Source organism: Chiloscyllium plagiosum, unplaced genomic scaffold (genome assembly GCF_037043375.1).
Source record: "Chiloscyllium plagiosum isolate Xiang-an unplaced genomic scaffold, Cpla_swu_hap1 HiC_scaffold_37, whole genome shotgun sequence".
NCBI lineage: Eukaryota > Metazoa > Chordata > Chondrichthyes > Orectolobiformes > Hemiscylliidae > Chiloscyllium > Chiloscyllium plagiosum.
Genome location: NW_028270175.1, coordinates 25,102,307 through 25,115,659, shown reverse-complemented (window position 1 = coordinate 25,115,659; position 13,353 = coordinate 25,102,307). Strand labels below are relative to the sequence as shown.

General features: G+C 40.1%; 1 protein-coding gene across 5 annotated transcripts in view; it reads left to right on the top strand.

Annotated features, from left to right (window-relative positions):
- The window catches only part of casp9 (caspase 9, apoptosis-related cysteine peptidase), a 28,548-nt gene that overhangs the window by 7,715 nt on the left and 7,480 nt on the right, over window positions 1-13,353 (top strand). For 4 of the 5 annotated variants that reach the window (XM_043675763.2, XM_087980477.1, XM_043675764.2 and 1 more), the window contains exons 4-7: window positions 1,820-1,878; window positions 10,038-10,214; window positions 11,356-11,445; window positions 13,186-13,336. In XM_043675763.2, coding sequence (XP_043531698.2) covers window positions 1,820-1,878; window positions 10,038-10,214; window positions 11,356-11,445; window positions 13,186-13,336 — 477 coding nt within the window. The remainder of the gene's footprint in view (window positions 1-1,819; window positions 1,879-10,037; window positions 10,215-11,355; window positions 11,446-13,185; window positions 13,337-13,353) is intronic. The other variant, XM_087980478.1, reaches the window with a different exon arrangement.

The window sequence follows — 13,353 nt, the reverse complement described above, 5'->3', positions numbered from 1 at the left end:
TTGTTTGGGAATATGGATTTACTTGAATCCCATTTGGATTATTTAGTGGCTAATTTACGATCATTTGTAGTTACTGAACTTGTGATCATAAAACTCCAGCCATTGTGTTTCGGTAGGTGTCAAACAGTTGCTTCTCCCTTCATTTCAGCCCTCTGAACATTTATCAACAGAATTAAAAGGAGACTGATGGGTAAGATGGTTAAATGGGGCAAAACATGGTACAGCATAAATGAAGTAATCTCTTGGCGAGTGGTTCAGAATTCTAGGAAGACTCACAGACAGTGAATCTGGAATATGTTGAAGAAGCATTAGGAAAGGAAGATAGGAAGTCTGGGATTGGATGGTTTTTGTTCTCAATACCCTGTAAAGGAAAGTTGATGAGATGTGGGTATTGTTTTTGTTGTAAGTTAGTTCACTGGGGCTGAGAACATATTGCAGAGATACGAAGAGACAAAGCTGTGAAAACAAGGAAAAGAATTTTAAACCAGGAGCTTGTGTAAGTAGTGAGCACAGAGAGCAAATGGTTTTCCATTATTTAATGTGGAAAACACTACTCAACTGGGACTAGATATCAGTGAAGTGGTCTGACAATACACGCAGTGGACAAGTCAAGAGATATAATCAAAGGGTAGATTTGGGCATGTAGAAGCTGACTTCGTAGAGCTAAGGAGTGACATTTAGATGTAGATCGGAGGACAACTGAGTCAACAATAGCTTCAAGACAATTGCAATGGAACAAATGAAAAGAATTACTATTGTCCAAGATGCTCTGCTCCCATTGTGCTGGTGAGATGGATAGTGAAGAGGACAGTTCCAAGGAGTGACACAAAAGAGGGAGACCTTGTGAATACCATGTAAGACTGCAGTGGTTGAGAAGAAACTACCTCATGGCCAGAGTCACATATTTTGTCATTCTGGCTTGGATGGTTTCAGGGTGGAAATCTGAAGGCACGATTTAAATTTGCAAGAAAGATGGACACAAATACCAGAAGCAAAATATTCAAGGAAATTGCGTTTGGAGCTTGGATGCTAGTTTATGACAACCCAAATATTGAGAGTTTTTCTTTGAGTTGGTTTTGAAAGAGGAGGGAGTGGTACCTGGGGAGAGAAAGTCAGTTAAATGGTCAGCAATTTTGTGGGAGTATGGTTGAAATAGCAGAGGTGGCTTCATCGACAAGGTAAGCTTGGATACAGCATTAGGGGAAATGTGACACAAAGTGGATAATAAAGCAGGATCAATATTGGGGTGGAGGCAGAGAGGAGAGGTTTGACTTGATGGGCAAAGGTAAGGAAAGTAGCTGAACAGATCAACTGAATTAACAATGAAGTCCCATGATTTCAAGGCTGGAGAGCAATGGGGAAGGAGATTTAAGGTATGGTTGTTAGTTAAAGAAAGCTGCTTGAGGTTTACATAGTTCTCCAGGGGAGGTAGGTAGGAATATTTGGTCAAGAAAAATGAAATCCAACTTAGTTGAGTAGTCCAGTAAGACATGGCGATATTGCCTAAACCAGTTGAGCATCATATTTCTTTTAAATCTGCATCTCTAGGACCTGAGAGAGCTGGGATAGTGGGGGGTGGGGGGGGGGGGGGGGGGGGGGGGTTAAACCAGGGGACTGATTAAGAAGAGGGAGAATAAGACATTACTAGGGATAAGGACATTGAAATGTGGAGAGGAAAGAGTGTCAATTTGGAATTGGTCAGGTGGAGAAATAATCAGGTGAATGAGAAACCAAAGTGTGGGCAGGAGGGAATTTGGACATGTAGCTGTAAATGTCTCTTATATATGTGCTGATCATGATTTTGTGCCCTTGTGTTCAGGTTCAGACACTGATATAGGTCTTGCTAAGCCAACTATAAAAAGACTACAAGATGATATGGTGAGTGTTATGTCAATGTCTTTACACGCTGTTTATTTGTTGAGTCTTGTATAGGATGTTGTATTATGTGGGGAATAATTCAGTCCTAAATTGAAATTGTATGCAGATGTTCTGTGTTTACAATAAGCAGATATTAATTTCTAAATTATGACATTCAGAAGAAGGGTTTGTGTTATAAGGAGATGCTGGATAGGCTGGGAATTTCTTCACCGGAGCACAAGAGGTTAAGGGGTGATCTTATAGAGGTTTACAACATCATGAGGGATGTAGATAAGGTATCTTTTTCCAAGGGTGGAATTTCAAGATGAATGGGCATATTTTTGAAGTCAGAGGATAAAGATTGTTAAAAATCATGAGGGACAATTTTTTACACAGAGAGTGGTTCACGAATGGAATGAACTTCCAGAGGAAGTGGTGAATGCAGGTACAGTTACAACATTTAAAAACCATTTATAAAAGTATATGAATAAGAAATGTTTGGAGGGATATAGGCTAAGCGCAGGCAAGTGGGACTAATTTAGTTTGGGATTATGGTTGGCATGGTCTGCTTGAACTGAAGGGTTTGTTTCAGTGCTGAGTGACTCTATGACTTGGGTGTCTTTGCATAACGAATACAGATTGTTAGCATACAGATACAGCAAAAAATAACAGGAAGGCAAATAGCATGTTGGCCTTTATTGTAAGGAGTTTAGACAAGAACTTTTAAAAGTTGGTTGGGGGCAAATGTCTGCAGGTAAAGGGACGGCTGGAAAATGGGATGCCTTCAGAAATGAGATATGGAGAATCCAAAGAAAGCATATTTCTGCAAGGTTTGTGAAGATTTGTTGCTCAGGTTGAGGTAGTCTGGCTGTCATTTCTGAAACTTCTTTGATGTATGGTAAGGTGGTTAGGGTTTCTGGCTGTTTGGTCTGCTTGTCGTGGTTTGTTCTTGAGGAATCTGCGCACTGTATTTTTTTGAGTATCCGTTCTTCTTGAATACGTTGTATAGGTGGTTCTCCTCTGTTTTCCGAAGTTCGTCTGTGCTGCAGTGTGTGGTGGCTCGTTTGGAATAGTGTTCTGATACAGTTTTGTTGTTTGTGTTGGGATGGTTGTTGGTGTAGTTAAGTATTTGGTCAGTGTTTGTCGGTTTTCTGTATACGCTGGTTTGTAGTTCTCCGTTGTCCTTTCTTTCGACTGTCACGTCCAGGACTGCGAGTTTGTTGTCGGTTTCTTTCTCCTTGGTGAACTTTATGCCTGTGAGTGTGTTGTTGATGATGATGTTAAATGTCTCTTCTATCTTGTTTCGTTTTGTAATGACAAAGGTGTCATCTACGTCGCGGGCCCGGATTTTTGGTTTGATGGTTGGTAGGGCTGTTTGTTGTAGTCTTTGCATTACTGCTTCTGCTATGAATCCTGGTAGTGGAGATCCCATGGGTGTGCCGTTGGTTTGTTTGTAGACTATGTTGTTGAAAGTGAAATGGGTGGTGAGGCGCAGGTCCACTAGCTTCATGATGTTTTCACTAGCTTCATGATGTTTTCGTTGGTAATGTGATTGATGGTGGTTGGTGTGTGTGTGATGGTCTCTTCTAAAAGTGTGGCAAGTGTTTCCTTTGCCAGATCGATGTTGATGGAGGTGAACAGTGCTGCTACGTCGAATGAGATCATTGCTTCGTCTTCCTCCATTTTGGTGTTTTTGATGATTTTTAGGAATTCCTGGGTGGAGTAGATGGAGTGCTGTGACTCTTCTACTAGGTATTTCAGTCTTGCGTCTAGTTCTTTGGCCAGTCTATAAGTTGGTGTTCTGGGTAGTGAGACTGTAAGTCTGAGGGGGGCTCCTGGTTTATGGATTTTTGGTAGTCCGTAGAATCGTGGGGTGTTGGGCCCGTCGGGTTTCACTTTTTGGAATTCCATCTTGTTTAATTGTCCGGAACTGTGTAATTTTCTTAGGAGATATGTAATTTTGTTTCCTAGTTGTGGGGTCGAGTATAGCGCCACCTGTTGGTAGGTGTTGGTGTCTGCGAGTAGTGCATTGGCTTTCTCTATGTAGTCCCATCTGTTTAGGATGATTTTGAGCCGACCTTTGTCTGCAGGTAATATAACGATGTTTTTGTCTTTTTTGAGGTTTTCTAGGGCTTTCTTTTCTTGTATGTTCAGTTTTGTTTCCTTCCCTCTTTCGGCTCAGAGTAGGTGCAACTGTCTGTCTGATCGTTTGCTGTGTTTCTTCCATGAGTTTGTTGTCCTTCAATGTGGTTTCTAATGCCGCTAGGAAATCCTTCTTGTCAGCGTCTCGGTAATTGAAATTTAATCCTTTTACTAGTACCACTTTTTCTGTGTCTGATCAGGTTCAGTCTGATAAGTTTTTTATCCATGCCCCTGTATTATCGGTTTTGTCTTCTTTTGTGAGTTTGTCAAGTTTTTCTTCAGGTCCCGATTTTTCTTTCTGTGTTTGTCGTTGTTTGGTGTTTATGGCTCGTTCTACTGCGTCTGTCCATTCTTGATTTGTTGCTTGTTTGAATAACGGTTTTTGGCACGCAATTTCCCGGTTGTATTTTCGGAGTCTGTGGTGGGCATCATTGATTAGTTCTCGGAGCATTCTGCGGCCATTTTGTTCTGTTAAACTTCTGGCTTGAGGTGTTTTTATCAGCTCTTTATATTGGAGACATTTTGGCAGTACCTGGTTTCTTAAATATTCAGCCAGAAACCATAACCACCTTACCATACATCAAAGAAGTTTCAGAAATGACAGCCAGACTACTAAGACCCCTCGGAATCCTAGTAGCACACAAACCCACCAACACTCTCAAACAAAAACTAACAAACTTAAAAGACCCATGGACAAAATCATCGTCATCTACAAAATTCCATGCAAGGACTGCCACAAACACTACGTAGGACAAACAGGAAGAAAATTAGTTGCCAGGATACACTAACACCAGCTAGCCACAGGAAGGGCTTATGCCCGAAACGTCGATTCTCCTGTTCCTTGGATGCTGCCTGACCTGCGCTTTTTCAGCAACACATTTTCAGCTCTGATCTTCAGCATCTGCAGTCCTCACTTTCTCCACAAAAAGTAAGGACCCTCTCTCCCTCGTAGCCCTACACACGGATGAAAAAAACCACCATTTTGACTGGGACAACACATCTATCCTGGGACAAACTAAGCAAAGACATGCCAGAGAATTCCTAGAGGCCTGACACTCCAACCACAACGCCATAAACAAACACACAGATTTAGATACCATCTATCAACCCCTCAAAAAACGAACAGGAAATGACATCACCACAAACCCCAGGAACCCCATCCAGGAGAAAGATATAAATAGGAAGCAGGAGACAACAGCTTCGCTTCACTTGGAGGTCGCCACTGATGATGTTACCTAGCCAGGTAATGAAACGTCTGGATATCAAAGCTACAGCTCAGCGAGCAAACCTACACCCTAAAGTATATTTCTGTTAGGGTGAAAGGAAAGGCTGGTAGGTATTTGGAATGCTGGATGACTAATGAAATTGGGGATTTGATTAAGAGAAAGAAGGAAGCTTATCTCCGGATTAGACAGGATAGATCGAGTGAATCCTTAGAGTACAAAGGCAGTCAGAGTATACTTAAGAGGGAAATCAGGAGGGCAAAAAGGGGGAATGAGATGGCTTTGGCAAATAGAATTAAGGAGAATCCAAAGGGTTTTTACAAATACATTAAGGACAAAAGGGTAACTAGGGAGCGAATAGGGCCCATCAAAAATCGGCAAGGCACCTTTGTGTGGAGCCGCAGAAAATGGGGGAGATGCTAAATGAGTATTTTGCATCAGTATTTACTGTGGAAAAGGACATGGAAGATCTAGAATGTAGGGAAATAGATGGTGACATCTTGAAAAATGTCCACATTATAGAGGAGGAAGTGCTGGATGTCTTGAAACGCATGAAGGTGGATAAATCCCCAGGACCTGATCAGGTGTACCTTAGAACTCTGTGGGAAGCTAGGGAAGTGTTTGCTGGGCCTCTTGCTGAGATATTTGTATCATCCATAGTCACAGGTGAGGTGCCGGAAGACTGGAGGTGGGCTAACGTGGTGCCAATGTTTTTAAGAAGGGTGGTAAGGACAAGCCAAGGAACTATAGACCAGTGAGCCTGACTTTGGTGGCGGGCAAGTTGTTGGAGGGAATCCTGAGGAACAGGATGTACATGTATTTGGAAAGGCAAGGACTGATTAGGGATAGTCAACATGGCTTTGTGCATGGGAAATCATGTCTCACAAATCTGATTGAGTTTTTTGAAGAAGTAAAAAAGAGGATTGATGAGGGCAGAGTGGTAGATGTGATCTATATGGACTTCAGTAAGGCATCCGACGAGGTTACCCATGGGATCCTGGTTAGCAAGGTTAAATCTCATGGAATACAGGGAGAACTAGCTATTTGGATACAGAATTGGCTAAAAGGTAGGAGACAGAGGGTGGTGCTGGAGGGTTGTTTTTCAGACTTGAGGCCTGTGACCAGTGGAGTGCCACAAGGATCGGTGCTGGGTCCTCTACTTTTCATCATTTATATAAATGATTTGGATGTGAGCAAAAGAGGTATAGTTAGTAAGTTTGTAGAGGTGTAGTGGACAGCAATGAAGGTTACCTCAGATTACAACAGGATCTTGATCATGGGCCAATGGGCTGGGGAATGGCAGATAGAGTTTAATTCAAATAAATACGAGGTGCTGCATTTTGGGAAAGCAAATCTTAGCAGGACTTATACACATAATGGTAAGGTCCTAGGGAGTGTTGCTGAACAAAGAGTTTGGAGTGCAAGTTTGTAGCTCCTTGAAAGTGGAGTCGCAAGTCGATAGGATAATGAAGAAGGCGTTTGGTATGCTTTCCTTTATCGGTCAGAGTATTGAACACAGGAGTTGGGAGGTCATGTTGTGGCTGTACAGGACATTGGTTAGACCACTGTTGGAATATTGCATGCAATTCTGGTCTCCTTCCTTTGAAAAGATGTTGTGAAACTTGAAAGTGTTCAGAAAAGATTAACAAGGATGTTGCCAGGGTTGGAGAATTTGAGCTATAGGGAGACGCTGAACAGACTGGGGCTGTTGTCCCTGGAGTGTCGGAGGCTGAGGGGAGACCTTTTCGAGGTTTACAAAATTATGAGGTGCATGAATAGGGTAAATATACAAAGTCTTTTCCCTGGGGTTGGGGAGTCCAGAACTAGAGGGCAAAGGTTTAGGGTGAGAGAGGAAAGATATAAAAGAGACCTAAGAGGCAATGTTTTCACGCAGAGGGTGGTACGTGTATGGAATGAGCTGCCAGAGGAAGTGGTGGAGGCTGGTACAATTGCAACATTTAAAAGGCATTTGGATGGGTATATGAGTAGGAAGGGTTTGAAGGAATATGGGCCGGGTGCTGGCAGATGGGACTAGATTGGGTTGGGATATCTGGTCAGCATGGACGGGTTGGACTGAAGGATCTGTTTTTGTGCTGTACATCCCTATGACTCTATGACACAGTCTTGTTACAATTGTACAGGGCTTTGAGATCACAACCTTGGAAAGATCATACTGTTTGATCTCCATATTGGGCAGTGATCTTTTTGCATTGGAGACGGTGTAGCAAAGATTCACTAGATTGCTCCCTGAATTGAAAAAAACATAGAAAATTGGAACATGAATAGACCATTTGGCCTTTAAAGCCTGCTGCAGCTTTTCAATATGATGATGGCTGATCATTCAATTCAATACAATGTTCCTGTTTTCTATAGATTCCCCCTTTAATCCTTTTAGTCCTTAAAAACTGTACCTAATTCTTTCCTGCTAACATTTGATGTTTCAGCCTCATTCTCCTTCAGTGATAGAGAATTCCACAGGCTCACCACTGTCTGGGTGAAGGAATCTCCCCTCTTCTCACTCCTAAATGGGCCTACCTTATATCCTTAGACTGTAACCCCAGGTTCTAAATTCTCTGATTATTGAAAACATCATTCCTGCATTTACTGAGTCTAGTCCTGTTAGAATTTATTAGGTTTTTGTGAGTTTCATTCCCATCACATTCTTCTAAACTCCAGTGAACATAGTCCTAACCGATCCAGTCTCTTCATGCACCAATCCTGTCTGGTAAACCTTTGCTGCACTCCCTCCATAGCCAGAACATCCTTCCTCAGATAAGGAGATTAAAACTGCACACACTACTCCAAGTGTGTCTCGTCAAGGACTCGTACAATTGCAGAAAGATAAAACTGCTCTTCTACTTGAATCTTTTTGTTATCAAAGCTAATATATCATTTGCTGTCTTCACATCTGCGCCTGCATGAAGGTTAGCCAATGATAAGAGGGTGTACAAATGGACCTGTACTGTCTGGAGGTTAGAAGAATGAGAGGCGATCTAATTAAAACATGCAAGATTCTGAACAAGCTTTACAAGGATAAACACTGAGTGGTTGTTTACATTGGCTGGGGAATTTCGCACATGGTACAGTCTCAGAGTAAGGGATTGATAATTTAGAACTAGGTTGAGAAGCTTTGTAACTCAAAGCATTCTGAATATTTTGAATTCCAGAGGATTGTAGAAGCTCCATCAATAAAATGTTTAAGGCTGAGGTACATTGTTGGTTTCTGATATTTAAGGGAAATGGTGATTGGGCAGAAAAGTGGAGTTGCAGCAGAAGATCAGTTGTAATTGCATTCAAATGCAGGTCAGGTTTTATAGGCTCCACTTCAACTTTTATTTCTTATGTTAGGGAAATTGCAGGAAGGTGGAGTTGAGGATTATCAGATCAGCCATGATCTCATTGGAGGGCGAAACAGACCTCAATGGGTTGACTGGCCTACTTCTGCTCCTACATCTTATTATATTGCTTCCCAATGTGACAACCAAACATGGCAAGAAGATAATTAGATTTAAAATGAGGACTGGCTGATAATCACACTGTTTTATTCAGGGACACATGATTTTATTGATTTTAATTTCGTGGAAAAAGTCTGGCTGCTGTCTATAAGAACCATGGATGGAACAAATTGGTTCACCTCAATCCAAATCATAGTATACATACGTTTACAGCACACAAGTTTGTTATTTGGTTATGAATTAGTGCTGCTTCTTAAAAATAATTAAATGGATATATAGTGTGATGGGAAGTTGAAAAATTCTTACTGATATAGTAAGTGCTGATTGTTTGTTGCCATAGTTCTAACACATCATCAGAGTACAGAGTTATTGCCCTGTATCTGTTGCATCATCTCCTGATGAAGGAGCGGTGCTCCGAAAGCTAGTGCTTCCAATTAAACCTGTTGGACTATAATCTGATGTTGTGTAATTTTTAACCTTGTACACCCCAGTCCAACACCAGCATCTCCAAATAATGTCTCCTGTCACTGATATACATCAATGTGGCTTCTGTCAATGAGAAAGCATATTTAAAATAGTAAAATTCAGTGTTTACGTGTGTGTTGATTTCAAAAAGTGTTCAATTTAACTGGTTGTGATTTTTAACCACCAAATACCAGTTTGTCCATCATTTACATTTATAGTCAATTTAAATCACAAGTACATTGTTCAATTTTTACATTTAACATGAGCGTCCATCCATTCAGTTTACTTCATCTAACCATATCAACACATAAGTTAGCTCGCTGAGCTTGAATGTTTGCTTTCAGACATTTCAGCACCATACTAGGTAACATCATCAGTAAAAGTCACCCACCTTAAGAAACCAAGGCCAATCAATAGAGAGGCAGGATATACCACCAGCGCTTCATCGGAGACTCTCACTGATGATGTTCCTAGTATGGAGACGAAACATCTGAAAACAAACCATCAAGTTCAGCGAGTTAACTTACATACTTATCATCAACCTGAGCTACAAATCTTCTTAAAAATTGCATATTGACACATCGTTGTAATCCTTCTTGCAGCACAGACTAATCTAATTTCCTGTTAATATATCTATTCTGTTTGCCTCAACCATGATGTTCTCATCAGTCATTCTTTCTGAGGAAAGAAATTTCTTTTTAATTTATTTGTCCCTCTCTTATAATTATGGTCCCTAGTTTAGATGCCACAAATGCTCTGCATAAATGGAAACATATTTGTCATCACCATCCTACTGAACCCCATTTACCTCATTCATCTTTTCTCGATTTATGCTCTTTAATTATCATAATTTACAGCTTCTGTGAATCTTCATGTCTCCTTTACCTACATCTAGATTTATAAAATGGACGCTGACCCTTGTGGCTTATGTTTGATCATCAACAATGTGGATTTCTTTCCAAGTAGTGGTTTGACATGTCGCTCAGGTTCTGACATCGATTGTGAAAATGTTGAAAATCTCTTTAAGAAGTTACGGTTTGAGGTTATTGTTAAAAGAAATCTGACCAAGCACGTAAGTATTTCCAAGAACACTAATTATAACCTCTGATAATTCATTACAGGTTGTGTACAATGTTTCTGTAGAATGCAGCACAGACTTGTCTCAAATACTTCGCAAAGGTACCCACTGCATGGAACCTGTAGCTTCAGAAACAAGCAAGAGTGTTCCAAAGAGCCAGAAAAAAGGAACTATTGAATTTTCTCGAAGTATGATTTTCTCCAATCTAATGACACAGTTTTCTAGATAACCATATGAATTCATCAAGAGATTTGCATAATGTCTTTGCATAATTTTCCTTGGAACTAACTTCAACCACACCAATTTAAGAATTATCAAAATGTCTACTGTAAGAATTTAGCAGTCATCTTCATTTTGCAAGGTAAACCTTTGCGAGAATCTCCTGCATAATTGGAGCACAAGAACAGGAGTAGGTCATTTGGCCCCTCAAAACTGTTCTACCCAATCAATAAGATCATGGCTAATTTTCAACCATATACTTGCCTTTGGCCATATTCTTCAGTATCTGTTTAAGATAAAAATCAGTCTCAGATTTAAGATTAATAGTTATGTAACTGGCATCAATTGTCATTTGCAGAAGAGTTCCATACTAACACCGGCTTTTGAAGTGTTTCCTCATTTCATTCCTGAAATGTTGACACTAAACACCCTAGTCCTGATCTGCCCAATCAGTAGTTGGAGTTGAATTTAGCAGAAGATTTGATGACTTAATCCGTATCAGAAACTGTATATTATACAAACATTTAAAGAGACCTCCTGCCCACGTTTTCTTTCTCCTCTGACTCCCAGCCACCTTTCACTTGCTCTGGTAACATTGAACAACACCCTATTGTAGTGATTGTAACAAGGTCAGCCAGGTGAACAGCATAGAACATGAGTTCCCGATTGGGACTGTTAATCTGATCCAATCAGAGAACCCTGGCTGATAGATAAGAACAAGATGTCGAACATCCTGTACACTCTGAGAGCTGGCTCTGCAGGAGGTAGGTCAATGTCAAGAACTCGCCATGTGTAAATAAAGGGTGAGTTGGTGAAAGGATATCAGCCTATGGGGAGTCATTTTATTCATGTCTTAGTTATGATATATGTTGGATAATGGTGTTTCCTCACTCTATTGTGTGATTTTCTCCAACAGGTGATGGTAAAAGAGCTGCAAAGTCTAGCTCTCAAGGACCATACAGCTTTTGACAGTTGCGTTGTTGTTATTCTTTCACATGGTAGTCAGGTGAGTCAAGTAACTTGAGCAATAAACGCAGCAGCTGCAATGCATAATTTAACCTGGTGGGTCAGTAATATTTAACATTAAAGGTATAGTTTTCTTGTTCTTTCTGTCTGTTTTGTTTTATTTTTCTTCTGTCACATAGCAACTTTTTTTTCTACATTATCTGCCCTATGTTTCCAGTTGTGTTCCTGCTGAATCTTAGTTGGAATCATTACTCTTCCATAATAGAAATAACCATTGTAAATGTACAAATGTTACTATTGTCTGTGGTGTGCTGCCCTTAGGTGGATTTTCCAAGTTTATAGACATTCTTTGAGCACCTATACTCATGAAGTGTTGAGTTTCCCAAAAAACATGTCGGTCCCGTTCCTGTAGTATTGCTGCAAAAATTGTTCAATGGCTTTAACCATTTGAAAAGTCATTTTGAAAAACTGAAACAAATACAAGAAATGCTGAAAATACACAGGGTGATAGGGAATAGGTGAGAAATCTGTGTGAGCAACAGATTGGAAGGAAGCTGTTTAATCTACAGAGATTTTAAACAAAATAATGCTGCTTTTCTGCTGTGTTTTACATGATGGTGATCAAGGCTGAGCCAAGTAAGCCTTAGGAAAAAAAAGCTGCAAGGATTTAAAAGATGCTTTCAGCTGTTGGCATTCGTTTGAAGCTCCATGACAGTCCTTGTTGTCTTGGAATTTACAACCATAAAATCTTGCCAGGCAACCTCAATATAACTCCACTACAGAGGAAAATCTCTAGAGGAGATGATGTCATTGAGAGTCCTGGTGAGGAAAAAAGGCTTGATGTTCAGTGATGGGGTCATGGTCCACGGGGTGATAGGAAGTGTTTAAGAGACAACCACAAAATGTTTTAGACAAACATAAGTTGTTAAATTATAATCAATGAGTTTACATGAAAATATCACTAAACTTTTTTCCTTCTATAATGTACAATGAGTTTATTACAATCCCATGCACCAACATTTTTATTGTAAAACATTCTATGCTTTGAACATGTGAATGTAAAGTAATTATTTTGGAACAACATGCTGCTTTTTGCCTATTTGTAAATTTCTGCTGAGTTGATGAGAGAATGAAGAAGACCTTTGACCAAGTCATAAGTTTTAGCTTAATGTGATACAATGTAATCTGATGTCAGTTCTCCATGGTAGTACATCCCTATGTATTTTTGTTAAGGAGCTGGTTTAAGCTTCATTGTCACTTTACTCAATAAATATTATATGGTACAGGATGCTTTCAAACAGGAAAATCACACACACTAACAGATGAGACGGGGAAATGAACATTCATAGTATGTGACAAATCCCTTCAATTGGTGTGTGAAGAGTGACTACACCTGAACACAATCTCTTTGCCACAGCATAGTTTGGATACAGAATAAACTGTTTTCCATCTTGTACCTTCCAATAATGTACCTCAGTTCCATCCTCAGAATGCATATGCTACTACAACACTGATATTCTACATTTCTCATATCAAACTCCCTTATCTGCTCTCTAAGCAAAGTGAGTTACAGTAGTTATCAGACAGAAGATTTTCATTCCATCATATTACCAAACAGAAGTCAGTATAAAACAAGTATTTGTAAGCTAAACCTTTTGCAGTAATTAATGTTAGCTAGGGATAGGTGTACACTGTGTGCAACTACATTCACAACATTTCCTGTATGTAAATGCATTCTACGGTATTATGTTGAATTCTATACATGTGTTTCTCTCCTCAGGCTCAGCATAGACAATTTCCTGGTGCAATTTTTGGAGTGGATGGGGGCCAATCTCTGCCAGTACAGCATATTGTTAGTTACTTTGATGGTTCACACTGCCCAACTTTGCGGGAAAAGCCCAAATTATTCTTCATTCAGGCCTGTGGTGGTGGTAGGTGCTATATTTGT